General features: G+C 43.4%; 1 protein-coding gene across 1 annotated transcript in view; it reads left to right on the top strand.

The window, feature by feature from the left end:
• ttc39b (tetratricopeptide repeat domain 39B) overlaps positions 1-6,413 on the top strand; it is a 71,099-nt gene extending 64,686 nt beyond the window's left edge. The window contains exons 18-19 of the mRNA XM_084325467.1: positions 1,876-1,992; positions 5,380-6,413. Of these exons, the coding sequence (XP_084181593.1) occupies positions 1,876-1,992; positions 5,380-5,491 (229 nt within the window). The 3' untranslated portion in view covers positions 5,492-6,413. The remainder of the gene's footprint in view (positions 1-1,875; positions 1,993-5,379) is intronic.
• The last annotated feature ends 9,336 nt before the right edge of the window (positions 6,414-15,749 follow it).

Below are 15,749 nucleotides of genomic sequence, written 5' to 3'. Positions count from 1 at the left end.
TAGTAGAAGGGGATGTTTTTGTGACCCTTTATTTTCCCCATGTGTGATTGGACACAATTACATTGTGCAATTTGCTTTAGAAGTGCGAGGGATTCAGGGGATGATCTTTGAGTAATGGAAGATTGAGCTTACCAATGTACCTGTTGTACAATGTGTCTGTTGTTGCGATGCATTGAGGTCCATCGTTTGGTTTTAATGCTTAAAAAGGCAGGGGATGTTTTAGTGAACCTTTTATAAGAGTAAAGTTGGACACTACATTGTGTGAGTACTCATATTACTGAGTAATGTTACTTTTAGCAGGTCAACATGACCATCTGTTGTTGCCTATTGTTCTTTGCCATGTTATGATTATTTGCAGCTAGGGGTGTAATGGTACACAAAAACCACGGTACGGTATGTCAAGGTTCGGTACGGGTTTTCGGTACAGTGGGGGAAAGTTTGACTTTCCATGTTCCACTCAGGGGTGATGTAGTGTGCAGTAACTAATTGTACTTGTAGGGCTGTCAACGAATATTCTATATTGAAATTAATAATTGCCTTAAATTTTTTTTTCTTTCTAATAATAATTATATTACATTGTGAAAAAAACAACCCCCGGTGGGCGGTCGTTAGTGGTTAACATACCGTTGTGTTCGTTCGGTACACTACACAGCCGTTCGGTACGGTACGGTACACACTGAAACGGTTCGTTTCGGTACGGATACGTGTACCTTTACACCTCTATTTGCAGCATATTTATTTAATGCTACATGCAGTACCTTTGTTTTTCTGGACAATATTTGTCATTTATTTAATTTAATAAACAAACATTTGCATAAAGCGAGCATATCTGTCCACTCCCATGTTGATGTTGGGAGTGAAAACCCCTTTAATGTACATTTAGAACAGATATAAAATATGCAATTAATCACAGTTAACTATGGATAATCACGCGATTAAATATTTCAATCGATATATATATATATATATTAGGGCTGTCAAAATGTATGCTTTAACTTTGGAGATTAATAAAAAATATTTAAAGCATTAAAATAAATTAATCTAGATTAATCTATGGAGTGAAAAATCTTCAACATTCTGAACTTTCAGCAGTATATTTGCTTGTTCAGATATAAGAAAGAGGTCTAGCTGAGTCAATGTTGATGGTTTTGTTGAACATTTGTATTTCACAGGAGAGAAACTATTCAAAGAAAGCTATTAGCAGTCTTTGAATCTAAATATACTTTCTTTGTGTTGATTTTACATTAATTCCATGATTTTACTCAAGTAAATATCTGTTACAAGCTTCGGTCTTAAGTAGAAAAATGCTATTTTTAATCTAGATTAATTACAGAAAATTGTGAGATTAATTAGTAAAAAAAAATGTATCTATTGACAGCACTAATATATATATAATATATATATATTATTAGTATATTTACAAGCACACTCACAGATGCCTCATTCCAGTCTGTTTCATATCCGTGAGATGTGATAGTATTATGATAACATTGAGACGTGATGTGATAGTAAATAACATTGACTGACTGACTTATTGGTTGACAAGTAATCATGACATCATAAATTGTTGTAAAGATTGGTGTAAATAATTTCGTGTGTGTGTGTGTGTGTGTGTGTGTGTGTGTGTGTGTGTGTGTGTGTGTGTGTGTGTGTGTGTGTGTGTGTGTGTGTGTGTGTGTGTGTGTGTGTGTGTGTGTGTGTGTGTGTGTGTGTGTGTGTGTGTGTGTGTGTGTGTGTGTGTGTGTGTGTGTGTGTGTGTGTGTGTGTGTGTGTGTGTGTGTGTGTGTGTGTGTGTGTGTGTGTGTGTGTGTGTGTGTGTGTGTGTGTGTGTGTGTGTGTGTGTGTGTGTGTGTGTGTGTGTGTGTGTGTGTATAGTGAGCGTCGTATCAGATATGACCACTACTTGGTTCCGTTCAGCATGTATGAGCTGGGTCTTCTCTACAAGCTTCAAGGGGACTTCAGCAAGGCCAACCGGTTCATAGAGAACGCCAAGTAAGTCTGGAATACAAATATATGTACACAGTAAATTTCGCAGAGTACATTTTACTCAAACTGAGTAAGAAATCTGTTTGAGTAAAATGTACTCAGTTTGAGTCAAATTTACTCTGCGAAATTTACTGTGTAGTAGTGTATCATTGAGCTGTACTCCTAGTCTTATATATTCTCATTCAGCTGTACTTCTAGTCTTATATATTCTCATTCAGCTCTACTTCTAGTCTTATATATTCTCATTCAGCTGTACTTCTAGTCTTTTTTTTTTTTTATCCACTTTTTCTCCCATTTTCTATATTTTCTCCCATCCCAATTTCGTATCATCCAATTCAACCCTCCCCTGTCACGAACGCTGTTTCTTGCCTCCCACAAGCCGGCTGCAATGTGGACTAAGTCATACATAGCACAAGTCCCCTCCGGTACTTGAGGTAACAGCAGTCGCATCTTTTCACCTGCGCAGCTCGATCTCTCAGTGGCGAGGAGTAATGCGTGGGAGGCTCACGCTGCCCCCGACACTTCCTGATTCTACTGCGCAGGCGCACCAACCGACCTGTAGGAGTCGCTGTCCACAACGCCCGATCCCCACCCATCAGTTTCCCACCCCCTAATACGGCCAATGTGTATTAGTATGAACGACCAGCTAAACTGAAAGCAATGTGGAGCGCTGGGCTCGAACAGGCAAGCCCAGCGTCTCCGTCATTCGTGGCGAGCGCCTTGCCCACTACACCATGTAGCCGCCCTTAGCTGTACTTCTAGTCTTATATATTCTCATTCAGCTCTACTTCTAGTCTTATATATTCTCATTCAGCTCTACTTCTAGTCTTATATATTCTCATTCAGCTCTACTTCTAGTCTTATATAAATATATAAAAAATATATAAATATAAATATATAAAAAATTTATAATAATAATCTAATCCAGGCTTATGGCAGGGACTGAGGACTATAACTGACTACAAAGTCAGCGGCCCCTCAATGGGGAGCGACGACGCCTCCCTTGCGGACCAGCTCAACACCTTCTACGCGCGGTTTGGTGCAAACAGTGGCACTGCTAGCTCAACGGCTAGTGACGTCACTGGTGCGCCGGCTGTTGTGGAGGGGGGGGGGGCATCCGCGGGGACGCTCTCTCATTGACGGTACACAGTGTGAGAAGAGCATTTATGCATTATGTTCACCACCATATTTAATCGATCCCTGAAGGAGTCAGTGGTCCCTGCCTGCTTCAAGATGTCTACCATTATCCCGGTACCAAAGAAACCCTCCCCAGCAGGTCTCAATGACTACAGACCGGTGGCACTCACCTCTGTGGCCATGAAATGTTTCGAGAGGCTGGTCAAGGATCACATTTGTGCCTCCCTCCCCAGCGATATGGACCCTATGCAATTTGCATACAGGCCAAACAGGTCCACTGACGATGCGGTCTCCCAAGTACTGCACAGCACCCTCTCTCACCTGGACCGTCAGAAGGGGGGCTATGTGAGACTGTTGTTCATTGACTACAGCTCAGCGTTCAACACCATAGTCCCCACCAGACTGGTGGACAAGCTGATCGAGCTGGGTCTGAGCTCCGCTCTGAGCGCCTGGGTACTGGACTTTCTGAGTGAAAGACCCCAGGCGGTCAGGGTGGGGGGTCAGACCTCCAACACCATCACCCTGAGCATCGGGTCCCCCCAGGGCTGTGTTCTGAGCCCCCTGCTGTACTCACTATACACACACGACTGTGTGGCCAAGTTCAGCTCCAACTCCATAGTGAAGTTCGCAGACGACACGGTGGTGGTGGGGCTGATCTCGGACAACGACGAGAAGGCCTACCGGGAGGAGGTTGAGGTACTGGAACGCTGGTGCCAGGACAACAGCCTGCTCCTGAACATTGGTAAAACCAAGGAGCTGATCGTGGATTATAGGAGAGGACAGCAGGAGACACACACACCACTGATGATTAACGGGGCTACCGTGGACAGGGTGAGCAGCTTTAAGTACCTGGGGGTCCACATCTCAGAGGATCTGACATGGTCAACACACATAGACACAGTAGTAAAGAAGGCGAAGCAGCGCCTCTACCACCCGAGACAGTTAAGGAAGTTCAGAGTATCGGGGAAGATACTCCAGTCCTTCTACTCAGGAGCTGTAGAGAGCATCTTGACCGGAAACATCACTGCCTGGTATGGAAACAGCACGGCACAGGACAAGAAGGCCCTACAGAGAGTGGTGCGCTCAGCCGAGCGTACCACGGGTATTGCACTACCTCCCCTGCAGGTTCTATACAACAAGAGGTGCAAATCCAGAGCCTGCAGAATAATGAAAGACCCCCACCACCCCAATAACAGCCTGTTCCAGCTGATGAGGTCAGGCAGACGCCTGCGAACCCCAGCTACTAGGACAGAGAGGCTTAGGCTCAGCTTCTTCCCCCAGGCCATCAGAGCCTTGAACAATGAACATTGAGTGCCACAGAACACTGAACTATCCACACACAAGCACACATGAGCACACACATGACACGCACGCTGTGCACGCTCACACACTAGCAGCCACTTTAACACTTTAACATGAGCGGGCACACACTCATGCCGCACACACCCACACTTATGGCCAAAAGGAAAGGCCACTTTAAATTAGTATAACAACAGTAACAGTGTATTGCACTACCAAAGCTACCTAGCATGTCCTATATGCTCTGTAAATAACTATGTACAGATACCGAGATGTCACACCATGTTACCTGTTACCTGTTTAATGCACAATGTTGTTTTTATTGGATTCTATTATATGTTGTACCACTGTATTGAACAATGAACACTGAGGGTCACAGAACACTGAACCCTACACACACAAGCACACATTAGCACACACACGACACACACGCTGTGCACGCTCGCACACTAGCAGCCACTTTAACATGAGAAAGCACTCACTCATGCTGCACACACCCACACTTATGGCCACAAAGAAAGGTCACTTTAAAAATAGTACAGTAACAGTGTATTGCACTACCAAGGGACCTAGCATGTCCTTCATGCTCTGTAAATAACTATGTACAAATACCGTGATGTCCCACTATGTTACCTGTTTATTGCACAATGTTGTCTATTGGATTCTATTATATGTTGTACTACTGTATTGCACATCGTTGCGGGCAAGACCACCCGCATTTCATTGTATACTTGTATGCCGTGACAAATAAAACTCTTGACTTGACTTGACTAACCCTAACTAACCTTACTGTCATGCAGTTGTCCTAATATACTAACCTACACTGTAGCACGCAACACTAAATGTAAATGTTATATATTCTCATTGAGCTCTACTTCTAGTCAATGAAATAGCTAAATGTTCCGGGGACCCGGTGGAACCTTTAGAACTAGTGTTGAAAACTCTGTTTCTCACCAGGACCAACTACAAGGACTATTCCATGGAGTCTCGTCTCCACTTCAGGATCCATGCCGCTCTCAACAGCCTCAAAGGATCGCCTGTCGGCACTCCTTCAAACTTCAAAAGCTGAAAACCACAGCTACGACCAGCAGGAGGCGCCACAACCCCATCCGCAATCTCTAGAATGACACCTGCCAAGAAAACTACACTCGGACTACATTGTAACCCCACCCGGAGCTACTTGATACAAGTGGACAAGACTACACTACTACGTCAGGATGGCCATGATACACAAAGCTTTTTGAGGTTGTAGTAGATGGACCCTTTCACTGCCACACGACAGAAGGCACACAACCGACGGTCACCTGTCTGCCTCTCTCTCCTTCCAGCTAATATAGGCTGTCTGTCTCTCTCTCTCCATCCAGCTAAGATAGGCTGTCTGTCTCTCTCTCCATCCAGCTAAGATAGGCTGTCTGTCTATCTGTCCCTCCATCCAACTAAGCTGTGTAGGCTATCTGTCTAACAAGCTGGACATGTAACTCATTTGACCCAATGGGTATGAGCTTTAAATCTTAGCCTAGTGATTGATTGGTTCACATTATACTTCACTCGAACTGTCAACTCACTGAGATGAGGGTGGGACATAAAACGGAGAGAACCTCTATGTGACTGGTCTAATGAAAAATGAGAGCTCCACTAAGGACTTTAATGAAACTTGAGTGAACCCCTTCTGTCAGCGATATGAGTAGAACTGTGTGGTAGAGTCAGGCTAGTGGACACTAGAAATAAGATAATAATTTAACTAAATTTGAATAAGAAACCTGGTATTTGACTTAAGTCGTGTCTCTACAACCCCTCAGAATGCTTTCAGTGTATCATGGCTTTTATCCAGACTTTATTCCCCGTTGGTAAAGGACCAGATGGTCCAATAACACTGACGGCTTCCACGCCACTGGGCTCCACCAACTTACTACTGAACACCTACCCCCTCCAGACCCAGTTCCTCCAGACCAGTTCCTCTAAACCAGTTCCTTCAGACACAGTTCCTCTAGACCCAGTTCCTCTAGACCCAGTTCCTTCAGACCCAGTTCCTCTAGACCCAGTTCCTCTAGACCCAGTTCCTTCAGACCCAGTTCCTTCAGACACAGTTCCTCTAGACCCAGTTCCTTCAGACACAGTTCCTCTAGACCCAGTTCCTCCAGACCCAGTTCCTCCAGACCCAGTTCCTCTAGACCAGTTCCTCTAGACCAGTTCCTCCAGACCCAGTTCCTCCAGACCAGTTCCTCTAGACCAGTTCCTCCAGACCCAGTTCCTCTAGACCCAGTTCCTCTAGACTAGTTCTCTAGACCCAGTTCCTCTAGACCAGTTCCTCTAGACCCAGTCCCTCTAGACCCAGTTCCTCTAGACCAGGGGTTCCCAAACTTTTCAGGCCGCGACCCCCAAATAACGGTGTCAGAGACCCCCACTATTATAGGAGGTAAAAAAGAAGTCCCAGTCCCTCTAGACCCAGTTCCTCTCCAGTGGTTCCCAAAGTCGGGGTCGCGACCCAAAGGTGGGCCGCGAGCAGCCACGGATGGGCCGCGAGACGATTTAAAAAAAATTAAAAAAAAATTAAAAAAAATGTTTTTTTTTATTTTTTTTTTTTTTTTTTTTTTTATTTTAATTTTTTTTTCAGGCCACTGAACTTAGAAGGAGGCCAGGACAGTGTTTCTAGTTGTATTCTAAAATTCTATTCTATTGTATTCTAAAATGTGACTATATGGTTTTATATTAACTTAATAAATAAACAAAAACGAAAAATCTACTTATTTCAACCAACATTTCAAACTAAATAACAGATTATGCACATAAAACGCTGAAAACAACCGAAGCAACAATAGTATTTTAATGAGGCTATTATTATTATCATTATTATTTTGCAACAAGTTAGCCCTCTCATAAATAGCACATATAAATGAATAACTAACTTGAACTAACTTAATAGGATTGAAGTGATATTTGGCTTAAAAAATCGGTCGCCTGGCAAAAAAAGAAGAAAAAAAAAACAGACTATGTGCATTGGGCCGCGGCTCTCTGACGCCTTATTTTCTGGGCCCCGGCCTGAAAAGTTTGGGAACCCCTGCTCTAGACCAGGGGTTCCCAAACTTTTCAGGCCGCGACCCCCAAATAACGGTGTCAGAGACCCCCACTATTATAGGAGGTAAAAAAGAATAATAATAAAAAAATTATAATAATTTTTTTATTTTATTTTTTATAAATGGAAATGTATGGTTGAAACATGCACACGTTCAAACGCACACACACTAATAAGCATTGGAGGCTTTTAACCAGGGCCGGACTGGGGAAATCATTCAGGCCAGGAAATATAGTGCAAAATATAGCCCCAGTCAGGCCACTTTTTAAGCAGGGGGTCTGGGGGTCCCCCACCAGGACATTTTTTTTACAAAGACTTCATTTCCTGCATTCTGGTGCAGGAATTCGTTTATTTGTACCCTTTAAATGCCAGTGTTTGTGATGGCATCACAAATTATTGTTAAAAAACAGGCTAGCATATGTATGATTAGCAACAACACAGATTTTTATGGATTTTCAGTTTTTTTGTAATTGATAAAAAATACAATCTTATTCAACTTCAGCCCTGATCATAACACCACATATTCATTTTATAATTCTAACCCTTTAAATGCCAGTGTGTGTGATGGCATATATTTGCAATATATCAAATGCAAAGTAGATTTTTCTGGGGGGGATTATTACAGGCTAGTATGTGTCAATGATTAGCAGTTTTTTGTAAGGGTCCCGCCTCCACCAATCACATGCGGCTCCCTTGTGTGTGTGTGAGAGCAAGAGAGAGAGAGAGAGAGATAGTTCTCCAACTTGTGTGAGTTGCAGTGATCTCCTGGTTGTTCCCCAGTTTAGTTCAGTGGCCTGACTGCGAAATTTTTTATTTTTATTTTTGGATTTATTTTTTATTTTTTCCAAATCATCTGGTGACCCCCCCCCCCACCAGATGACCCCCCCGCGGCGGCTCGCGACCCAACTGGAGGTCGCAACCCCGACTTTGGGAACCCCTGCTCTAGACCAGTTCTCTAGACCCAGTTCCTCTAGACCAGTTCCTCTAGACCAGTTCTCTAGACCAGTTCTCTAGACCAGTTCTCTAAACCAGTTCTCTAGACCAGTTCTCTAGACCAGTTCTCTAAACCAGTTCTCTAGACCCAGTTCCTCCAGACCCAGTTCCTCTAAACCAGTTCTCTAGACCCAGTTCCTCCAGACCCAGTTCCTCTAGACCAGTTCTCTAGACCAGTTCTCTAGACCCAGTTCCTCCAGACCCAGTTCCTCTAGACCCAGTCCCTCTAGACCCAGTTCCTCTAGACCAGTTCCTCTAGACCAGTTCCTCCAGACCCAGTTCCTCTAGACCCAGTTCCTCTAGACCAGTACCTCTAGACCAGTTCCTCCAGACCCAGTTCCTCTAGACCCAGTTCCTCTAGACCAGTTCTCTAGACCCAGTTCCTCCAGACCCAGTTCCTCTAGACCCAGTTCCTCTAGACCAGTTCCTCTAGACCAGTTCCTCCAGACCCAGTTCCTCTAAACCAGTTCTCTAGACCCAGTTCTCTAGACCCAGTTCCTCCAGACCCAGTTCCTCTAGACCAGTTCTCTAGACCCAGTTCCTCCAGACCCAGTTCCTCTAGACCCAGTTCCTCTAGACCAGTTCTCTAGACCCAGTTCCTCTAGACCCAGTTCCTCTAGACCAGTTCCTCCAGACCCAGTTCCTCTAGACCCAGTTCCTCTAGACCAGTTCTCTAGACCCAGTTCCTCCAGACCCAGTTCCTCCAGACCCAGTTCCTCTAGACCAGTTCCTCCAGACCAGTTCCTCTAGACCAGTTCCTCCAGACCCAGTTCCTCTAGACCCAGTTCCTTTAGACCCAGTTCCTCTAGACACAGTTCCTTTAGAGGTTTGGAAGTGTCTAAACTTTAGACACTTCCAAACCCACATCCGCTACAGAGCAGCTGAACTGGGGTCAGCTCTTGGGTGGTGTGACGTTGAAGGAGGCAGACGCCATCAGAGAGATTCTTAGACGTGGTGCTCGTGTCTCGTCCTCGATTCCTCAATGAAACAAGTTGGAGATGTGAGGAGAAGAGGAGGAGGAAACAAGGACAGGATGCGAGGAGAAGAGGAGGAGAAAACTAAGAGATGTGAGGAGAAGAGGAGGAAACAAGGAAGAGATGTGAGGAGAAGAGGTGGAGGAAACCGGTTAGAAGGAATGGCAGGTCCTTGTTCATGTGCCATTTTGAAGTGCTGTTTGTTGGAGGAATTGTACACGTTTAACAGCCTACATCAGAGATCTTCTAAAAACACTTCTGCACGAGGACACGCATATGTATCCTCTGAAGGAGACGAGCAAGGAAACCTCAGGCTTCCTCTGCGTTTCCTACAGGTTTGGAACGGCCTTAAAGATGGAGACAGTCTTTCAGCTTCCGGTGTCACGGAGGAATCGCGGACAGAGGAAGCCTTTTTAAAATCTTGGAACGAACCCCTGGAGCCCAGGCCTTTTTAAGCTCCTCTCACAGCGACAAGTGGAAACAACCGAGGAGTCAAATTATATTCAGAGGACATGTTGGACAGTGGGACAGAGGGTCCAGGGAGTCTCACCCTCTCTGAATCTGCTCGTTGATCTAAATCAAAGTGACCTGACTCCTAGAGAGATGTTTGTATATTCAGTACATTTACAATAGCTAGGAGCATTTATATATTTAGCTACTATCTACGTACATATATTATTCTATTTTTATTTACTATGCCTTTTGATTCCATGATGCACAACATGCAAGCTCACAGACACACACGCACACAAACATGAACATGGAAATACTCACAAAAACACAAGCTCAGATGCTTAATGTACACACACACTCGCACAGCCTTGTCACCAACAGTGGCTTACACGTACACACACACAGCTGTAAACGCACACATTAAGAATCGTGTAGCAATATGAAAAGATCAGCATTTGTAATCAATGTATTCATGTTAGCTAGCAGATATTAATGGAGAACTACGCCCATTTTCAGAATTCATACATGTGGTTCCTCTGGTAATTCATACATGTTGTTCCTCTGGTCTAAGACAGTGAATTCATACATGTTATTTCTATGGTCTAAGACAGTGAATTCATACATGTTATTCCTCTGGTCTAAGACAGTGAATTCATACATGTTGTTCCTCTGGTCTAAGACAGTGAATTCATACATGTTGTACCTCTGGTCTAAGACAGTGAATTCATGTTATTCCTCTGGTCTACGACAGTGAATTCATGCATGTTATCCCTCTGGTCTACAATATGGTCATCAATATTAGAGAACCTGAACAACACTCCCAACTCCCAAGAAGTGCTAAAACCAAACTTGTGACATAAGATAAGATATTCCTTTATTGATCCCCTTGGGGAAATTCGGTGTCATCAGGTATAGAGTCTGAAGATGCTCCAGAGACAGTGAATTTGGTGAGATGGTAAAGGTGACACTGAGAGACACCCAGGGGGATGTTCTGAGTTCATAGGTACATGTTCTGTTCCAGAACTGAGAACACTACTATTATACAATGAAGTTCATTTGGATATGAAAAAGAAAACAAACGTTCTCTGGGTCCACAAAATCAGTCTCCATTCATTGTCTATGGAGCAGCTCCAGACTTTTTTATACCCGATGATGTCACAAGTTTGAGTCTTACTTCTCTGGTTTCTGGCTTTGGTGAGAGAGTAGCTCATGTCCACAAATATTGATATTATATTATGTACTTTCCTAGGCCATGGAAATATCTGTTTGGAATTCTTAATTTGGGTGTTGTTCCCCTTTAACGGCATTTAGAAGTTGATGGGATTAAACCGTTGTACTGTGCTGTGCTTGTGTGACAATCTACAGTATCTACAGATCTATTTATTAATGGGAGACGAGTCAATTGTTAAAATTAAAATATTATGTGTAATTGATTATGATGTGTATTATAAAGGTAAGATAAGAAGTTATATTTTCTGCTATCATTGCATATTTAGTAAGTAACCCTTAGGAAAAAAGTATCATGGTATTAAAAAAGATAAATCTTGTGGAAATTCCTTGATATTATCATTTGTTATCATGGTTTAAATAGGATTATACCAATGTATTATTTTAAGGGTGGCTACATGGCGTAGTGGGCAAGGCACTCGCCACGAAATGCTGGAGTCAGTTCGAGCCCAGCGCTCCACATTTGCTTTCAGTTTAGCTGGTCGTCCGTACTAATACACATTGGCCGTATTAGGGGGTGGGAAACTGATGGGTGGGGATCGGGCGTTGTGGACAGCGACTCCTACAGGTCGGTTGGTGCGCCTGCGCAGTAGAATCAGGAAGTGTCGGGGGCAGCGTGAGCCTCCCACGCGTTACTCCTCGCCACTGAGAGATCGAGCTGCGCAGGTGAAAAGATGCGACTGCTGTTACCTCAAGTACCGGAGGGGACTTGTGCTATGTATGACTTAGTCCACATTGCAGCCGGCTTGTGGGAGCCAAGAAACAGCGTCCGTGACAGGGGAGGGTTGAATTGGATGATACGAAATTGGGATGGGAGAAAATATAGAAAAAATGGGAGAAAAAGTGGATTAAAAAAAAACAATATTATTTTAATGGGACCATGGCGATGCATGACTTTTACCGTGGCAGTACCATGGTAAATAATTTATATGATGGCCGGTACCGTGGTAAAACTGAAATTACCATCATAGTACCATGATACTCTTTTGTGAGGGAAGCTAATTGGGAAGCTTGTTAGTAAGTTAGTCAGTCAGTTAGTTGGGTTGTTGATTGTTTATGAAGTCTATGTTATTGGAACCAAAGAGTTTAAAGACTTTCAGTCGGAATTCTCCTCCCCTTCCTCTTATCTGCAACACTATTGGCCACCATCGCTGCTTCCTGGGCTTAGCGCCGCCCAGGATGATTGTGATTGGTTTAAAGAAATACAAACTAGCCAGAGCGTTCCCCCCCACCCCTATAGCGAATGATAACAGGTTCACAGACCTCTCTTGGCACAGCACTGACATTGTGTGGAGAGAGATCTGGCTAAACTAGACCAGTCTCTCTCAAGTCCTGTCCACACGTACGCGGATATTTCCCAAGATGTATTTTTCTCCCTCTGTTTAAAAAAACAATAACAATGTCCCGTCCGCCGTCCTGTCCACGCCAGGAAGTAGAGAATCTCTCAAAAAGAACTCAAACCCGATTTAAAGGTGCTATAAATAAAATATTTCTTTTAGAAAGGTGCAAAAAAAAAAAAATTAATGAATTTATCATTTAAAGAATGTTTGCTGGTCCAAAATGAATGTTGTTGTTTACATGTTGCAGGCCCCTCCCTACTTCCCATTTCCCCAAGTGGAATGCACCTGATTGGATAAATGACATGCTGGTGCTCTAGTGCGACATCTAGTGACTGAATGTTATCTATAGCACCTTTCAAATGCTAACGTACTGTAAGCTAAAATATCCACATGTAGACTGGGCCTTCCACATGCAGGTGCCTTATTGCACTACGATGGTTCTGTGCGAAGAGAACACTTTAGTCATAAGAACTGAGAATGAACAGGTTTGATATTTATTACGTCAGGTAAATTAAGAGACGAGGTTTCAAATATGTTGAAAATTTGTGAATAGATTTTAATAGATACTAAAAAATTATACTAAAATCTGGTATCATTTCAAAGGTAATTCCCCAAATATGTCAATTTGTGTGATTAAAGGGGGGGGAAATCTGCTGTGGCTCTGGGGTGCCATCTAGTGCCAGAGGACTGGATGATACGACACCCTCCTGGACAGGCTCAAACGGACGTGGTTTTCATTCGTCTAAAATGTCTTGACTTTGAGGTCATTATATCTGTGTTGTTTGAAACAGTTTTATAGCAGTCGACACATAGCAACAGAAACATATTACTTCCCTAGAATCAGACCGGGTAGAGGGGACACGCCACTCTCTAGGTTCTTCACAGGGTTAATGAATGTATCACAGGGTCCCTCTTATCGTCAGACCGAATGAAGCCTGCGTCTCGCTGGGTCTCGTTTTGTCTCGCATCCATGTGTATATATCTGTGTGTTTCTATGCTTGGATCTCGTACAGAGATGACTAGGATGAGTTTAGACGTCTGCCGTCGCTCCCAATATGGAGCCAAACGGCACTGGGTTTGTGAAAGAAAAAAAAACATTTAAAAAAAACTCAACAGTCACGTCTATTTCCAGAAGTCATGGCACGGTCACTGAAGATGATCCACAGGCCTTGTTGAACAGTTTCGTTAAGGACTATTCTACTATGGGTACACTTGGGTATGGTTCACACAGGAGTTTTGGATGAACTGACCCTTTTAAATGCGTCATTGTACAGTAGGTTTAAAATGGTTCCTGATACGTCTGTCATAACTGTTTTGGCTTTGGTCTATATACTGTAGACTGGAGTGGCAACACAGTCTGGTTTCTATATTGCTATGTCTCTTTCTATATTCAAGATGTTCTTGTCAGTGCCTCTGTGTGTGTGTGTTTCTGTCTGTTTTCTAAATGGATTTTACATAGCGGAACCATTCATAACGTTCAATATTACATGTTTTACGGTAGTAGATAATGTCCCTATATTATGTGCTTTACGGTGCAGGAGGGGGTCATATTAATTTGTTCTGATTCTCTCTCACCTACGCCTTAATTTGTGTGTTTGCGTGCACAAGTCTCATTTACTGAGACTTGTTTCTGTGTGTGTGCGCACATCTGTGTGTATGTGCATGCGTGTGTGTATTTATATGTGTGTGCATGTATTTGTGTGTGTGTTTGTATTTATGCGTGTGTTTGTTTTTGTGTGTTTATGGTTAAATGTGTGTGTGTGTGTAGGTATGTTTGTGTGTGCTCATGTCCATTTTGTGTGTGATCATCAAAGATGAATTTAGCCGTTACTTGAAGGGTTGAACTCTTACTCTCACTTTACATTCAGTGAGTTTAGTAAGTGGATATTCTCTGAGGGGTCACCGCGTCCGAATACCAGCATTCTATGCTCTGCCTGGTGCCAGTTCTATTGAAGCCTGTATTAAAATTCAAACTATACTAGTTGTCTGAGGAAATATATCAAACATAAGCTAGTTAACAAAGCAACAGAATGCAGATGATTCTGACATCCAAGGTAATAACTTGTTTAAATGAAGGTCATAAACAAGGAGATGGATGATCCCATTCAACTCAATGTCGGCTGAACTGAAAGTTTCCACACTTGGCATTGATGTGCGTTCACATGCTACAGTGACGCGATGACCCTTCCTTCTGTTATCGTCTCCTTGAGGAAGTGCAGAGTGGATGTTCCGTCCTCCGGGAGTTTAACGACAAGTTCTGTCTTTTTCTTCTTTTTTATTATTATTTATTTGAATTTCAAGTGAATTGGCCCCATGAATGGCAGAACATTTAGCACAAAACAAAATGACAGGAAGTGAAGGGGTGACGACTATGGGTGCCCGTAGAGGCCAATATTGTTGGGTGTCTCACACGTCAAAGTGTCCTTTGATTTCATTATAGATTCCATCGTATGATAATTTCAACGAATACGATCAATACTCTAGAAAATGATACTGTTATGTAACCATTCATACCTAGGGTGAAAGTTTAAAGGTAGAATTTGTAATAATTACATGCATGTTATATTATAGCTATATATTTATAGTGTGAATTTCTCCAGACCTCTCTTGGCTGAGCCTAAGGTGTGTCCAACAATAGCAACCCCTCCCCCCTATCCCCACTCAACTCCAACTTACACATGAGTGCATAACCAAGCAGGGCTCTTTTGCCTAGAGATCACTGTTTGATTTGATGGCATTACAGATTCTACCTTTAAAACATTTGATGTAATGGAAATTTTTTGAAAATGAATGTAAACTTCTGATTTAGAAAATCTATTAATAAATCCTGAGTACTACATTTGGGTGTAAGAACCTTTTCATATGCGAGGCCCCAGGACCCTGAAGAGGTTCTGTATGGTTAGAAGGTTAGAGGTTCTCAGCATTGCCTCCGGCTTGGGCCAGCCGTCATACTAACTCGTTTGGCAGAGTTAACGGGAGGGAAGTCGTGGGTGGTAATCTGGCGTTGTGGACAGCGACTCCTACAGGTCAGGTCAGGGCGCCTGCACAGCAAAAGACAGGAAGTGGTGAAGGCAGCGTGACCTCCCAGCGTTACACTTCACCAATGAGAGTCCGCGCTGTCAGGTGAAAAGAGCCCGCTGGCTGTCTCTGCATGTGTCGGGGGAAGCATTTGGTAGACCTCAGGGCTCCCTTGACTGACCAGTAGGGAGCACATGCGCACAACGACCAGGTAGGGGAGGGGGGAATTGGCATAACGACTAAATTGGG

Source organism: Notolepis coatsorum, assembly GCF_963971535.1.
Source record: "Notolepis coatsorum genome assembly, chromosome: 1".
Lineage (NCBI taxonomy): Eukaryota > Metazoa > Chordata > Actinopteri > Aulopiformes > Paralepididae > Notolepis > Notolepis coatsorum.
The sequence above is the reverse complement of the archived record's forward strand: the minus strand, read 5'-3'. Positions and strand labels throughout refer to the sequence as shown.